The sequence below is a fragment of the Lampetra planeri genome, chromosome 1, assembly GCF_965212315.1.
Source record: "Lampetra planeri chromosome 1, kcLamPlan1.2.h2, whole genome shotgun sequence".
Classification (NCBI taxonomy): Eukaryota; Metazoa; Chordata; class Hyperoartia; order Petromyzontiformes; family Petromyzontidae; genus Lampetra; species Lampetra planeri.
This window is the reverse complement of record NC_136107.1, coordinates 31,713,102-31,729,659: the sequence shown is the minus strand read 5'-3', so window position 1 is coordinate 31,729,659 and position 16,558 is coordinate 31,713,102. Positions and strand designations below refer to the sequence as shown.

Below are 16,558 nucleotides of genomic sequence, written 5' to 3'. Positions count from 1 at the left end.
AATTTGGACCACGGCGCCAGCACACAATGACCTCCTGTTAGGAATCACGTGACGGGCTCATGAATGTCCACTGTGAATCAGACGGCGCGTTCGAATATTTTACGGCAGCGGTTCTTAAAGCTTCAGTGCAGCCTTTGGTTCTCTATCGTGTAAAAACAATGTAATGATGTGATTAAATACATAGGCTTGATGACGCAAAGTAGTTGTACTTAACGTGCCCATGTTTAATTTGTGTTTAGATGATTTACCTTCGAAACGAAACCTGGCCATGTCTCACAACCCCAGAAAGGGAAAATCGCACCCCCAGGGAGTGCGTGTACCCCGCGTTAAGAACCCCTGGTTTATGGGTATTATACCCGCATTAATAATTGCCAGGGCAGCCGTTGGATTCGAACCGTGAACCCTTTACAACAAGCGGACGAACGCGCTACGGATGGGCCACTCCCAAAGAGGTTCAAGTGGCCCCTTGCAGCCGCGAAAGGTCGCACGAAAAAAATCGAATCGTGTTCGACTTGAGATGAAATCAATGGGTCACGCAAGTGCAACACGTTAAGAGTCAATTTGAAGCCACACGCATTCGCGTGGCTGTACGGCCGCCTCGTGGTCAAATGCGGCTCTGCACGGATCCATGAACGATTTGACGCTGTCTCCCCGATAGACCTAGTCTTCACCTGAAGACGGCTGCTTGCGTTGTGGCCGAAACGTCGTGAGAATTATTTTATTTTGTTTTATTTTTATTATTTTATTACTTCCCTTCTACGTGACTTTACCGAAAGAACCAAGAAGATGAATCCCTGCAGTCACGAAAGCTTTACATCGAAATTGTATTATGTTTTATTTTTATTATTTTATCATTTTCCTTCTACGTGACTTTACCGAAAGAACCAAGAAGATGAATCCCTGCAGTCACGAAAGCTTTACATCGAAATTTTATTATGTTTTATTTTTATTATTTTATAATTTCCCTTCTACGTGACTTTACCGAAAGAACCAAGAAGATGAATCCCTGCAGTCACGAAAGCTTTACATCGAAATTTTATTATGTTTTATTTTTATTATTTTATAATTTCCCTTCTACGTGACTTTACCGAAAGAACCAAGAAGATGAATCCCTGCAGTCACGAAAGCTTTACATCGAAATTGTATTATGTTTTATTTTTGTTATTTTATCATTTCCCTTCTACGTGACTTTACCGAAAGAACCAAGAAGATGAATCCCTGCTGCAGTCACGAAAGCTTTACATCGAAATTTGGCGATACCTCTGGGTCCCCAGCGGGGGGCAAGTGGTGCAAGAAGCAGACAGACAACACACGTGCGCTCAACACGTGCATCAAGAACACTGGTCCTTAAATAGGCAAATATATATATTTATTTGATCGGCGACGTTCGGGCAAGGACCCTACTTCATAGCACATGCATAGAGAGGCCAGAGATATTGAGTGGACAATACGAGTTGAAGACTGCACGGTGACACCGTGGAGCCTAACAGGAATACTATTTGACATGTTTCCCTGTTGCATATGAAAAGTTACCTATTCGTAGATAGAGTAAAAAAACGCTTTAAACGATCGAAAAGTATTACGATAGTAGTTTAAAAGAAACAAGTTAAACGCTGTACGCCTTTTGGCGTCCTCTGGTCTAACACCGTTTGAGACGAGGCTCAAAAGAAAGCTGTCTCTGGTGCGGTGTGGACCAATCAGTTTCAAAGACAATGCATATTGTTTTGAAACTGATTGGTATTGTGGTTAATGCAGACATGGTTCCTTGTAAAAGGTTTCAGTTTGGTGTTTTAGCAACTTAACACCTGTTTTGTTGACAGAAAAAATAGGAAAACCCTATTCTGAAGTTAAACGTTTGTTAAGAAATCACACCTGATAATAAGCGCACGTATATGTGCAAAATGATGTACAGGGTGGGCCCTAAGTAACTGCCTGATTATAAATAGCGGTATTTTGTGTAAGAAATAAAGTTGATGACGAACCGGTACGTCTCAGTAGCTTGCAAGAATAGTTGACGTTTATTTCAGAAACAATTGTTACATTATTTCAACACAGAGAGGCGATGGCGGATATTTAAAAAAGCCGAAAGGCTCCAAATCGGCACCGTATTCGGGCGTGTATTTGCCGATTCCGGCAATCGGGAACGACGCTGAATGCCAAGCGTCGTGTTGGCAGACCTCGAACCGGTCGATCTGCGGCTTCAATTGAGCGAGTTAAGGGAGAGTGTCTATGCGCACCTCGAGATTTCGACGAGGAGACGCTGCACCGCTCAATTGGGGCTCGCACGACGACCGCTGTGGCGAGTCTTGGGTACAGGACTTGCATCTCTTTCCATGTCAGATTCAGCCGGTGCAAGAATTGCAGCCCAGAGACAATCGAAGCCGCCTAGAGTGGCCTCGCGTGCTTTCTTGACACGGAGGGTGATGGAAAATGCCGTTGAAAGAGCACGGATTTTGCCAACACACCGCAGGCGGTCATTTACACGATATTCATTTTCACACAATCTCCGTGAATCAAAGCATATTCCATCGGTTTGTATTTGTGTTTAATTTCATTTATCTAAAGTTAAAGGCAACACAAATCAGGCAGTTTACTTGTGGACCACCCTGTATATATATGCGTGTAACAATATGGTAAAGGTGCAACCCTGTAATTGGTTGCACACGTGCCCTGCTGGCGGAAGGGCTTCCACTCGAGGAATTTCGAGTCTCGAGTCTCCCTCTAATGCAGTGGTTCTTACGCGCCTGCTGGGGGTATATTTTCAGAAGGTAAATCGAAAGACAAATTAAGCATGGGCACGTACGTACAACTACTTTGTTTTCTTGGTTCTTTCGGTAAAGTCACGTAGAAGGGAAATAATAAAATAATAAAAATAAAACATTATAAAATAATTCTCACGACGTTTCGGCCACAACGCAAGCAGCCGTCCTCAGGTGAAGAACAGGTCTGTCGAAAAAGACAGCGTCTGAATGAGACGCTGTCTTTCCGACAGACCTGTTCGTCGTCGTGAGAATTATTTTTTATTATTTTATTATTTCCCTTCTACGTGACTTTACCGAAAGAACCAAGGAGATGAATCCCTGCGGTCACGAAAGCTTTAAATCGAAATACAACTACTTTGTTTCATCAAACCCATGTGTTTATTAACATTATACTTTTTAACGACTGAGAGCCAAAGGGCTGCAAGGCTGCAGTGAAGGTGAAGAAGCGCCAGTGCAGTGTTTCTCAAACTTGTTTGGCCCCTGGACCCCCCCCCCCACCCCGGGTGACAAAAAGCTTTCACTCATCTCTAAATACAAGTCAGACAATGATGCATGTTACCGGGACATACACCAAAACAATATGCAGCCTTAGCTTTTTTAGGGGTGCCATTTAGGGTAGCTTCCCCAACTTTATTAAAAATTAAATATATTAATTGTCCGAAACGAAAAAAAAATGTGAACATTGTCAATTTCCGGATCGACCTGCATTTGCATCACAGCCCGACGGACTAACCGACAGGACCCGTCACGAGACACTGTTGCGGTGCGGCGACTAGGCTCTGAGAAACACTGCTTCAGGGGGTATTCTATAGCAATATAACAATAATTGTTACGACTATAATTCATTGACATTAAACCTGTTCAGCCACAAGAACTTCGCCGACTCTCAAGTTTCATTTTCAGCAGGATCTTGTACTGCTACGTTTGAGCGATCGGCTTCATATGGGACGAAACCAGAGTATGGGGCCGTCCATTTAGTACGTACGCATGGAGGGGGGCTTAACCCAAATGCGTACGCTTGCGTATGGGGGGTCTACTGACAATGTACGCATAGGAAACGAGGGGGGGGGGGTGAAGCCTCGATAATAATTTGTCTACATTGGCCTTCAAATGAGATAGACTGTCCGGCGGTGGACTATCTGTTTGCTTAAACACGTAAATATGATTAATCCTTGATCGTTTCTGCGTGGATTAAATATCGGCCGTTCTATAGGATTTGGTGGGGGGTAGTGGTGTAAAAAGTCCGCATGCGTACAGGGAGGGGGGGAGGGGTCAAGTTTTTACAGATTTTTGCGTACCTACTCAATGGATGGCCCCTATTGTACTCGGAGAAACCCCACCAAGCACAGATGAGTTCACGGGCACAGCGACTCCCATCGCCATCCTGCCCCAACCTCGTAGCCAGCAGTCCAGTGTCATGCTTTGGGGGCGATTCACAAATCTCCACGTGATCCACTAACCCCCACCTTGCGTGCAAAAAAACACCACTCGCGTCTGAAGGAATGGGTGAGAGTTTTGGTGTGTGGACTTTGAACGAGGTGAGAGCACAACATTAAGTGATGAATTTGGAGTGTGGCAATATTCGTTTGTTGTATTTATGCTTGCTCGGCCAGCGCGCGCTCTGCGAGTCCAAGTTTCAAACCGAAACAAACTTTTTTTGGATCGTCTCAACTGTTGTACCTCGGCTCATTTTTTGGATTAGTCCGAAAACTGGGAACACATCCCGAGTACATCGTATGTACATGCCCAGCGGAAGGTATTTAGAATGGAGCAGGATCATCATGGAACATGAATATTTGTAGTTGATCCTAAGAAGAGGCCCGAGTTGAAATTAGGTCTGACGATCATCCCATTATCACAAGATTCAAACTGTCAATGCTTCATGTATTTTTTTTTATTCCAAAAACTAAATAAAAGCAGTTATAACATATCACCATTGCCTTCTCTAAAAGGTAAGAATGCCATCTTGTTTCGCAAACGTTACTTTAGCCTATTTCTCTTCTTGTAAAACAGCGTGCAAAAGTTAAAAGTGCATTAGTACAATAATAAACTGTGGTATAAAAGTGTTACCTTCCATGCACACATTAACCCGCACACGCGCGGCGCGTCCCCTTAGCACGCTGCGGGCGCGACGCCTGTTCGCCAGGAACAAGAATTTGACCACCGTTACAAAAGTGATCCGTTTTCCCGCAAGAGCTCCAAGTTTGCCCCATCCATACAGAGCTCTCATATCACCACCAGACAGAACATTCACGCGGCAGCCAAAGCTCAACCCACGGGCGACCATAATTCGTAGTCGTGGAAGTGCCCCCGTTCAATAGCCGCCATGGGGGTCCCTTTGGCTTACTCACACGTGGGTCCCCCATGGCTATTTGTTTCTCAAACTTAAAAATCGACCCCACGACTCAGCGTGCGATAAGTGCTTAAGTGTGCTCCGTGCGCACGTATGAGCTTGTTTTTGGTTAAAGTTGGCAAAAGCCACCCTACCAAAGTGTGGTGGTCCCATTTCAACTTCGTTTAACCAGACGAGAACCCAGTGACCATCATTGTTCCTCTCCTGAATGAGATCTGGGCAACCCAATGTTACAAATCGGTTACGTTTCGCTACATTTTGTGGATTATTTTTTTACTTGACCATTTTTTATTAATCCGTACGATACCGGCACATTAAAAAAAAAATCTTCATAATCCAGAAATTACCAGGCAACTGTGTTGGGGATTGAACCTTTTGATCGTTATAAACTGGGTCGGTGGTGAGGATAATTGACCACGAGATTTGTCCTGGTAGGAACCTCCTGGTAACACCAGCCCACAGGGGATTATTGTGTCCGTCCGTCCGTCGTGCATCCAAAATGGGAGGGGCTGGGTGGAGAGGGGAGGGTGGGGAGGGGCTGGGTGGGGAGGGGAGGGCTGGGTGGAGAGGGGATTGTGGGAGGGGTGGGGGGTGGGAGGGGTGGGGCTGGGTGGGGAGGGGCTGGTCACACCGTGGTGCCCTTATAAAACTCAACGTTTAACCTACTCACGCCGGCTTGTGCCCGCCCTCATAGTCGGGTATATTTGCGGAATACACCACGCCGCCGTTCACCTTGGCCATTGACCGAGCAACCCAACGTTCCTACCAGCTCCCTCCGCAGGAATGTGTTTAAAGATGCCACATTTTTTCGAACTGGGCAGGTTTGTACCCTCTGCTCATTTTAAACTCACTGTTTAAAATGTACCAAATATTAATTAATAGATGTATTTTTATATATACATACTAGTCGTTGACAAAATGTTAGTTAAGAAATGAATGGCCAGTTCAGTTCCCATGTATTAAAAAAATCTTCTGAACTGCCTAAAACACGACAGGTATCATAGAATACTCTCCGTATGGACACCGAGGGTGTCTCCGTTCTTTTCAGTGTCCATCCTTGTAGTTGGCGCTACTATCTGCCCCTTCCTCAACACGTATCACTGCTCTGTGCAAGCCGCTACACTCACGCACTAATGTCCTCGCTTATGATGACGCCATTCATCCAGAAGAGCCTCATTGGGTCTCACAATATGCTCACAGGAGGACCTTGTTTTTGGATGTTTTCCCAGTTCCGTGTTTTGAGGATCCTTTGCCTGTCAGAGGAGTACCCAGAGAAACCCCACCGTGCAAGGCAATAACCAACTTGCTGTACTGTCATCTCCTGGCCACCCGGAAGCCCAGCAGGTTTAAGGAGTCTGGACAGCATATGATGATCTCTGCGTGATCCATAAACCCTGCATCCTCACGTGCTGGGCCACAGGCACGCATCACCCTACACCTGCAGAATTTATGTTGTATTCCAGTTCAATTGTAGTAATACGATCTATGGAGTCAGAGTAAATGTCTTCCCATTCATTTTGCCTTCAAAAGAAGAAAAAAAAGTCCATAATCCCCTTCGGGTCAACATGGGCATATGTCCAACACTGGTGTCTATGATATACCGCACATCCTAACCATCTATACATCTGTAAAATACAGCAGTATATGTCATGTCAAATTGACACTGTATGCAAAACACAAGGCCCACAAGGGATCACAGGCTTCAAAGGCCAAACAACTTTCTTTACATAATATATGAGAATCTGTGTCACCGCATAAAAATGTAAATAACGTTTAGGCCCACCAGTCTACGGACTTTGTGGTCCAATTTTTCCCCCCAGCATCGTGGTGTTTAAGCAGTAAACCCTAGACTGGTTTTGACGTCTCTGGATCTTATTAGCAGGGTGTGGCCAGTTAAACAGATCCTCCTGGGTGTCCAGTCGTCACAGGCGGGGGTGTTCCACGAATATCATGGGACCGCTCAGTGCAGTACAGCAACATTGTAAATTATAAACCAAGTAGGCCATACTGAAGTTAACACCTCTTGTTCTATCGTGCATGGTTGTAAAATGTCTTGTGAAGCCCACATTGATGCCTAAAAAATATGTCCTTCGCAAATTGATATTAATTTCTGTTTTAAAAATACACCTTTATTTTAAAAGATGTCAAAGTTTTAGATAATCAAATGGGGGTCACAAGGCATCTGTATCACCCTGTACAACAACGGGGCCATACTGGAGCTGTGCAGAGCCAGCAGAGCCAACTCGGCGTGGCACAGGAGAGGCCCCACGTTGTTTGTCCACCACAGGATCCGAGCCGTGCTGCCGACGTCGCCTGCAACGAAGGAACACGATGGAAATGATGAACCCTGCCCCTTGGCCCTAAGCCAGATTCATATTTATCGTGAGGCCAGGTGACCGTGGTTTGTTTTCAACTCGGCACGGCAAATAGCCAGCGGGGAAAGCCACTGTGATGGTGAAAATTTAATATAAGAGAAGTTGAAGCCAGTTTAGAGTTTGCCTGCTGAAAACAAATGCTGCTGGGAAGAACTGGTACAGAACGCCAGAGGCTGCTGGCCATACCAGAATCTTATTTTAGCATCATTCGGTGGAAGAGAACAGTAGCTATGAGTTAAATTAATTCCGTAACCGCAATCCACTGTGATGGCACATAATACATTTTGTACACCTTTTTGCAGTCGGGATCATGGACGTAGAGCACAGTGATGGAAACAGCGAATATCTGGTCACAGCTGTGATGACGACTCCCAGTGGCTTTGAAAGTAATGCTGGACAGCTGCTTTGTTGAGGCTGCCGCCGCAAATGCAAAGTGATTCATAGATACCCCACCGATTTCTAATGACATTGGTCTCGGTGCAGTGCATGACTGGTTGCAAGAGACACCTGCGCACTGGATTGTCTGAAGTGAAACAAATTGCGTGGCCCTCGCATTCACCGGACTAGCCCCACTGGCGTAGCCCCACTGACACCTCCAATGACGTAGCCCCGCTGGACTTTATCTGGTGTGGTCACATCAATTACAGTGTGTGTGTGCGCGATGCAAAATTATGCATCATTGTTGTAATAAAATCGCAGGACACTGTTAAGAGAGTTAACCTCGTGTGTTCAGATTGGTGGAAGACGTCTGCCGGCGATGGAATAAAACGCCGGCTACAATTTCTCTGTAGTGTTACAAACGCATCACACTGCCTAGGTCCATGATTCTGGTGGCAAAAGGAATTTGATATTAAATAACAGCACCCTCTCCTCGATTTGTAATCTCACAATCACTTGCGTGGCTTGCGCTGTCTGTGGAAGGTCTATTATATATATGACTTGTATGTCCTCATAACTACCAACAATTGCTTCTGGCGACTTCAAAACAACCATGCAGCTATACATTTATACAGGAGAACCCCTTTTTATCCGCGGCCCTATTATCCGCAACTCCTATTATCCACCGCAGCTGTAGGGTCCGTGAAAAAATATATTGTTCATGGCGCCATTTCTTCCTATTATCAGCAGTTATCTACAATTTTATCCAAGATACATGGTGAAATTGCTTCCTAGCAATCACCATTATTTTTGCGCGGATAAAGGAAGCTGCACGCCAAATTCGTGCTCTTATTGACGGGGTTATCCGCAGCTAATGCCTGTCACCCCATTACTCCTCATTGCCCGTGAATTTTTTCGCAGATTATTGGGAATCACGCACAACATGCATGCCAATATCCACGGGGTTATCCGCTATTTTTTTCATTCCGTGGATAAGAGGAGTCAACTCGTGCACAACCCCGTGGATAATAGGATCCGTGGAGATATGCGTCCCTCACATCACCACGGGTAAGAAGAGTTCTCCTGTATAAGCCGAAGTAATCGAAAAGTTTGCGGCCTGACATGGCAATTCGTATCCTCAAGGAATAATAATTAATTATTTCCCTGTCAGGTTCTCTTATGATTTCTCTTGGTCCGTCATCATCACCGTCACGATCATCGATGACTCGAGGCTTTAACCCCCAGCCAGAACAGCTGCTCATCTCGCTCCTCAATATACTCGGAGCTTCCAGCTCACGTTTCTTAATCGTCACAAGAACATCAACTCCTCTGCAAGTGAGTCTTTACCTGCGGAGACATGTGTGGAAGGCACTCGGGGGGTGAGCCAGGTCTGGGAAGTGTGGGTTTTTGCTCCAGATGTCTCTGGATTATCTCTTGACATTCATGAAAACAACCAAAATGTGTTTTTGTCCCTCCATATTTATCCATTGACGATTTTTAAAAACACCCGTAAAAAGAACACAACGCAAGCCATCCGACTGCCGCAACACCGTAACGACCTCCGTGAAGCTATTGCAACCTCAAAAGTAAAGCCGTAGCGTCAAGTCCCTTCCACATCAGGCCACAAAAGACTTTTCGACCCACCGTCCCGATCGCCGCACGTACGCACCACGCGCACAAATACCGCCGCCGCCGCCGTTTCAAAAGTCCCACACGACGCGCACTCCGAGCGGTTCGGCGGCCGTCCCGTCGACGCCGCCGGCCCCCCGCCCGTAGAGGTGGCGCCAGATGGCGAAGTAGTGCACGGTGGCGCCCAGCACCACGAACACGTGCCAGATGGCGTGCGCGAACGGCACCAGCCCGTCGCTTTTGAAGAACACCACGCCCAGCGCGTAGAGGGCCCCGCCCAGCGCCAGCTCCCACACGCCGTCCTGCTCCGGCTGTCGGGTTGTTATTTTTGTTTCGTTCAGAATGGGGAACAGAATCAGTCGATTCAGACTGGAGGGGGAATACGGCGAGCTGTGATGCTCGTTGCTCCCCACCGATGTCCAGTCGGGGCACGGGGGTCAGAACGTTACAACAGCAAAAATACAAAAACACGATAGGAGCGCAAAATACAGGAAGGGTTAAAAACCGAATCAATTAAACATATATATACAAATAAAACTAAACAATTTTTGTTAATCTTACCAGGTAAAGCCCACTGAGTTACTAACCTATTTTACAAAAGCGACCTGGTCAAAGGAATCCATGTGACCACGGGGAGAACATCCAAACTCCAAATATACAGACGTCAGGGTCGAGATTGAAAGGTCACAAAGACCACCCCCCCACCCCCCCGGTGTGCACGTACGAGTGTGCACGTACGAGTGTGCACGTACGTGTGTGCACGTACACGGGTGTGCGTGTACACGGGTGTGCATGTACACGGGTGTGCGTGCGCGTTACATATGTGCTGTCACTCACGGATGAGAGGATGACAAGTGCGGGACACAGTCCCATTGTGGCATAGCACAGCAGCTCCAACAGCTTGTACCTGCAGGGCCAGGGACATCGTCATCATAATCATCGTTATCGAGGTGGCGGCATGCTTTCAGTGTGGCAATGTCACGTGAGAGCACCGAGCTCAGTGGTAGAGCGAGGAGTTCACAATCGGATGGTCACGAGTTTAAATCCTGTTTTGGGGGGGGGCGTTGTCTCGACCCTTAATAAAATAAGTACCACTTTAGAGGGGAAGTCAATAGTGTTTTTTCTTACGGATAGACTTGCCCTCGTCATAGGAATGTGGAAGTTCCACCACTCTGAGCTCTGAGCTGTGAAAACAGGAGGGCCAGCACTGCTGAGATCCTAGATTCGGTTTTGGGTTTCAGTCGCCCACGATTAAAACGGCTGCTCAAGTGCGGGTGAAGTAACCAATGATTTCCACAAAAATGAACATCACGTTAATTTTGGTTTTCCCTTAATGAATGCATATTCCATCGCTGAGAGTCACGATGCTTTGTTGCGACTGACACGTGACAAACGACTCCATCTCAACGAGCTTGACACGCAGCTGTAGCTCTCAGGGCGCAGTGTCACACTGGGCTGTGCAAAGAGAAAACGGACGCTGGAAGTTGACGTCACAGAACTATTTCCGAGGTTTCGTCGTTCGCCTTTCATCCACGCAAGCTGCACTTTCGCACATTCTATTTTTAAAGTTTCAGATAAACAAACGTCGGAGTAGTTGCCAGTTCACCGCAGCATCGAAAACCCATCTGAACAGTCCACACAGAGCGTCCAGATAAATTGTGATTCAGATGACTATCTTCCCTATAAACATTAAGCGGTGGAGCAGCTGGGATATTGGAACGAGTCCTGCCCCTTTTCTCCACTTCACGGACCTATACCGACGAGTATCGTGAAGTGCGGTAAGCAACCCCCCCCCCCCCCCCCCCGTGACCGGCACACTATCGGAAGGCCTTAATTCAGCACTGAATTGACAAAGGGCTGTAAGCCAACAGCGAAGGAAAGGAGGGGGAGGGGCATGTGGACAATCGGACAGAAGGAGCATCGGACAACGGGGGGCTGGCAGGTGACGCAGCCAGCAACTGCCGCTGTAATCTGGTGGCAGCGGCCACCACTTCTTACAGCTTCTCCGAGGGGGATTTCTCGATTGTCTCCGGAGCTGCAGCCTTGGGTGGTCGCCTGGTGCCTCCCAACCCCTGTGGAGATGCTCCCTGTTGCTGCGCTTGTCTCCTCCCCGAACGCCACGGTGGCAAGATGTTAACTACCTCGCCTGGTATGCAGGAGGTCGTGGGTTCGATCCCGACTCTGCTGACGCCTGTATTTTGGGAGTTTGCATGTTCTCCCCGTGGTCGTGTGGATTTTTCTCCGGGTCCTCCGGTTTTTTCCCTCCACATTTAGAATCAACGTGCACTTAGAATATTTGGCTGCTCTACATTTCCACATTGATAAGCAACTTCATTGGGCTATCATTTGTGGCCAGGTCACTTTCCAAAAAGAGCCATTTAGCTCAGTGGTAAAGTAAAACTAGTTCACAGTGCAAGGCTTTTTCCGTGTACACGGAAAACCGATTGTACCATTCAAGATATGCAGTCCCCTCCGCTGGCCTCCTGCCAAGTGTCGATTGACATCAAGATTGCAGTGATTGTTTTGAAGAATCTTCACGGTCTTGCCCCCCCCTATCGCTGCGCTCTCATCTCACTCGACTCTACGGCACGTTATCTCCACTCGGGCAAAGAACGCCTCCCCCCTCTTTCTTACGAAGCCGCCCACACGGTAATCGACCTTCGTTCCATGTGAGGCTGTCGCTCCTTCTCAGCTGCTGCGTCTGGAATTCTCTTCCGCTTGAACTCGGTGCACTCGAGTCTCTCATCTTTTTCAAGTCAAGACTTAAAAACATTTCTTTACTCAATTTCGCGTATCCATTGGCCTGTTTGTATCCAACTCTGTCAACGCTTTTTTGTTTCCTGTGAACCGTCTAGACATGTGGTTACAATTGTATTTTATAATATCAAACAACTGATCCGGTCCACAGAAGTAAAGGGCGCGGGGGTAGTAACAGAGTGGTTGATTGACAGTGTTGAGATGTAGTCACAATTAGTTACAGCATCCATCCAAACTGGACCGTGTTGACGCGCGACTCACCGCTAGCTCTGGGGGGGGGCCTTGCTGGACTCACCTCTCGTGATACAGGCACACGTAGATGGTGCCCGCGCATGCCATGACCCACACCAGCCAGCGCATGTGTGCAGCCCATGGGCCCAGCTCACGTAGATTCAGCCTGAACGCAAAGACAAAAGACAAATATGACCCATGTAGCCTTTAACAGACTGTTGGGGCAAGTGCTGTTAGCGAGTAGCACCTATCAAGGCCTGCATGGCACACGAGGGGGTGGGTGGCCAGCTCCACATAATGCACCAGCAAACCGTACGAAGCATACACCAAAGAGTACGCACACGCAATCGTATAAGTTCGTACGTATGCACGTACATGTTTTTTTCTGGTAAATACATTATTTTTATTGCACAAGCAACTGAGCCCATCATCTCTCTAGGGGGGGGGGTCAATAAAATTAGTACCACAGGAATATGGAATTTCCACCTCCGGCTCGGAGCCAATGACAGAGCGGAGCACCGCGCCTCTTTGCTCCCTTGAGCGAGGGGGGGGGAGGGGGGAACGCTGTGGCGTGTGCGTTCAAAAGCGGTGCGGCGTGAACGTGCGTGGCCCGCAGCGTGCACTCAGACCCGGCACGATACGTCGACGAATCGACCGAAGCTCGCGGTTGACCGCTTTCCGCCGTCGATTACTGGGGACCCTTGACATGCGGCAGCCTCCCGAAAGCGGCGGGAACCTCCGCCGCACCCCCTACGAGCGATGCCCAGAGTGGCCCGGCTGATGATGACGCCGATGCCGTCACCAAGCCCCCATCCCCTTTCCGTCCAGCGGCGCGCGTGGGGACACAGCGAGAGACCTTTTTTCTCTTCCTCCCCCAAACTATTTATGCTGCGTCATCCGATTTAGTCGGGTCGACAAACCGATGATCGGCAGGGTGATCGAGCAGCTTACATAAATCGGATCTCCCCATTCCTCGATCGCCCCACACGAGGGACCGAGGGATCGTGCGGGGCGGAGCAAGGAGAGAACAGCGAAGGGGGAGAAGCGGAGGACTCCTTACCAGGGCGCGTACGAGGCGGCGATGAAGAAGTAAATGGTGACCCGGTCGCACATGTGGAAGCACTGCTCCACTCGCCTGTGTGGGAAGGCAGCCATCGTCATCATTACCATCATCATTACCATCGTCATTACCATCGTCATTACCATCATCATTACCATTGTCGTCGTTACCATTGTCATCATTACCATCATCATTACCATAGTCATCATTACCATCATCATTACCATTGTCGTCGTTACCATTGTCATCATTACCATCACAAATTACCATCATTATCATTACCATCGTCATCATCATTACCATCACAATGACCACCGTCAACGCTACCAATGTCACAATTACCATCGGCATCAGTACCATCGTCATCATTACCATTATCATTACCATTGTCGTCGTTATCATCATTACCATTGTCATAATTACCATTGTCATTATTACCATCACAAATTAGCATCGTTACCATTACCATCACAATTATCATTACCATCGTCATTATCATTACCATCACAATTACCATCGTCATCAGTACCATTGTCATCATTATCGCCATAATGAAATAGCTTCGTCATTTGATGTCGTCTCAGAGTGCTGGACACGCACTCTGAGGGCATGCCCAGTGGACCTGGTTACTCGGAGCCTGGCCTACATGTGGGCATTAGACTGGCACTAGGGGGGCGACGTTCCCTGCGCGTAATCCCCAATAAGAAATTGTGTAGACCATAACACCAACCCGACTAGTGAAGGATGAATCAAAGCCAATTATGTTATTGATTATAATGCCAACTATTGGCCCAGGAGAGCCTCATGAGAGAGATAGAGCGAGTGGGACGGCGAGGGAGACGGAGGGAGAGACGGAGAGAGACATGGCGAGTGAGACAGCGAGTGAGACGGAGAGAGAGACGGAGAGAGACATGGCGAGTGCACCCCGCCGGGCTCTCACTGCAGGTGGCTCTTCCTCCATGAGATGGTGTGGAAGAGCGTGGAGACGGTGAAGAGCGCGCAAAGGCCCAGGCCGTACACGCAGGCCGTGACGCCCTCCAGGGGCCCGGCGGCGCGCCTGTGCAGCAACAGACTTCCCAGGGTGCTCGGGAGAATCCACAGCTGCGAGCGGCACAAACACGAGCGACACGCACGGAACGGCCGGCTCGGCTCAGCGCACACAAACATCGTCTTGCGCCGCCGATTGCTCGAACGGCCGTGGTTTAAAAGTCGTTCGCCTCTCCGATTATAACGCGAGGGAACTCAAGGGCCGTAACGAGCCGTGGCGTCACGCGGTTGGAGTGTGGTGTCTTTGTGCGACAAATGAAACGGGACTTGCGAGCAGTCTCATGAGCTCCCCATCCCCTTCCCCACCTGTTCACTGCCCAGGTGCAGTTGCACCGGCTGCACACTCTACACCAGGGGTCCTCAAACTACGGCCCGCGGGCCACATGCGGCCCGCCGAGAACATTTATCCGGCCCGCCGGGTGTTTTTGCCGCCGCTGCCTGTCTGTTACTTTTTTTCTACATGAGAAGGACGGTCATTGGTGGAAGAGGGAGAGGGGGCGGCCGCCGCCGATTGGCTGGCCGGCTGAAGCGCTGGATCATGGGAATTGTAGTCCGGCCACAATCAAGCTTCAGGCGATAGGAGGAACTGAACTGCGCAGCCGGACTACTACTCCCACCTCCCAGGACTCAGAGGAAGCCAGGGCATGTGGGAGGGGCCGGCTGCGCTGTGAACAAAACTGCAGGTGTAATTAACTTTTTAATGGCACCCGCACCAGTGTGAGCCTGGGGTAAAAGCGGAGTCAAGAAAGAGAAAAATTGACTTGGAGTGTAGGATATTCAAAGAACAGTGGACTTATGATTACTTTTTCATGCAGTACAAGGAAAGAGCTGTGTGTCTGATATGCCAGAATAGAGTGTCTGTGTTCAAAGAATACAATTTACGTCGACACTATGAAACTCAACATGAAGATAAATATGATTGTTTGGTCGGAGAAGTGAGAAAAGATAAAATATTAAAACTGAAAAATACATTAACAACTCTGCAAAATACTTTTGTGAAGCAGAAGCAGCTAAATATTTCATCACTGCGAGCAAGTTTTCAAGTTGCCAAGCTAATAGCGTGCACTGGCAGACCATTCGTGGAGGGAGAATTTGTTAAAGAATGCCTTCTTTCTGTTGCCAAAGAGATGTGTCCAGAGGAGGCCGATTTATTTAGTACAGTGAGTCTTTCAGGACCTACAATTACACGGAGGATTGAAGAAATGGGAGACAATTGCATCAGCATTTGCAAAACTCCACAAAAAAACTTTACTATTTTTCCTTGGCACTCGACGAAAGCAATGATGTTCGTGATTCTGCACAATTTCTAATTTTTATTCGTGGGACGAATTACTATTTCGAAGTCACAGAAGAGCTTGCTGCACTGCAAAGCATCAAAGGGACAACTACAGGAGAGGATATTTATGAAAAGGTTTGCCCAACTGTGAATGGTTTGGAGCTGAACTGGGCTAAACTAGCCAGTGTGACAACTGATGGTGCTCTTAGCATGGTGGGGTCTAAGAAAGGAGTAATTGCTCGCATTAACCAAGAGATGGACAAACATAACCATTTTCATCCAATAGCCATACACTGCCTCATCCACCAACAAGCGCTGTGCAGTAAATCACTGAAGTGGGACTCTGTTATGAAAATTGTGGTATCTTGTGTTAACTTCATTAGAGCTACGTAGAAGGGAAGTAATACAATAATAAAAATAAAACATAATAAAAATAATTCTCACGACGTTTCGGCCACAACGCAAGCAGCCGTCCTCAGGTGAAAACCAGGTCTGTCGACGCGACAGCGTCTGAACGAAATAGCACACGAGCTTGGAGCATATATATAAGCTGGGCGCCTTGACAAAGGAATTTGCATATCAAGAGGAATTTAGCATATTTATGGGAAATGCAGGAATGTGATTAGTACTACATATGCCCGTGCATTATGCAGCACTAGCAGCATCAAAGAGAGGGGATATGGGAAATGT

General features: G+C 47.8%; 1 protein-coding gene across 1 annotated transcript in view; it reads right to left on the bottom strand.

Annotated features, from left to right (window-relative positions):
• Positions 1-7,783: 7,783 nt before the first annotated feature.
• LOC144721284 (monocyte to macrophage differentiation factor 2-like) overlaps positions 7,784-16,558 on the bottom strand; it is a 28,323-nt gene continuing 19,548 nt past the window's right edge. Inside the window, exons 3-7 of the mRNA XM_078598784.1 lie at positions 14,486-14,646; positions 13,546-13,620; positions 12,550-12,651; positions 10,335-10,404; positions 7,784-9,808 (exon numbers count right to left, since the gene is read on the bottom strand). Coding sequence (XP_078454910.1) covers positions 9,569-9,808; positions 10,335-10,404; positions 12,550-12,651; positions 13,546-13,620; positions 14,486-14,646 — 648 coding nt within the window. The 3' untranslated portion in view covers positions 7,784-9,568. The remainder of the gene's footprint in view (positions 9,809-10,334; positions 10,405-12,549; positions 12,652-13,545; positions 13,621-14,485; positions 14,647-16,558) is intronic.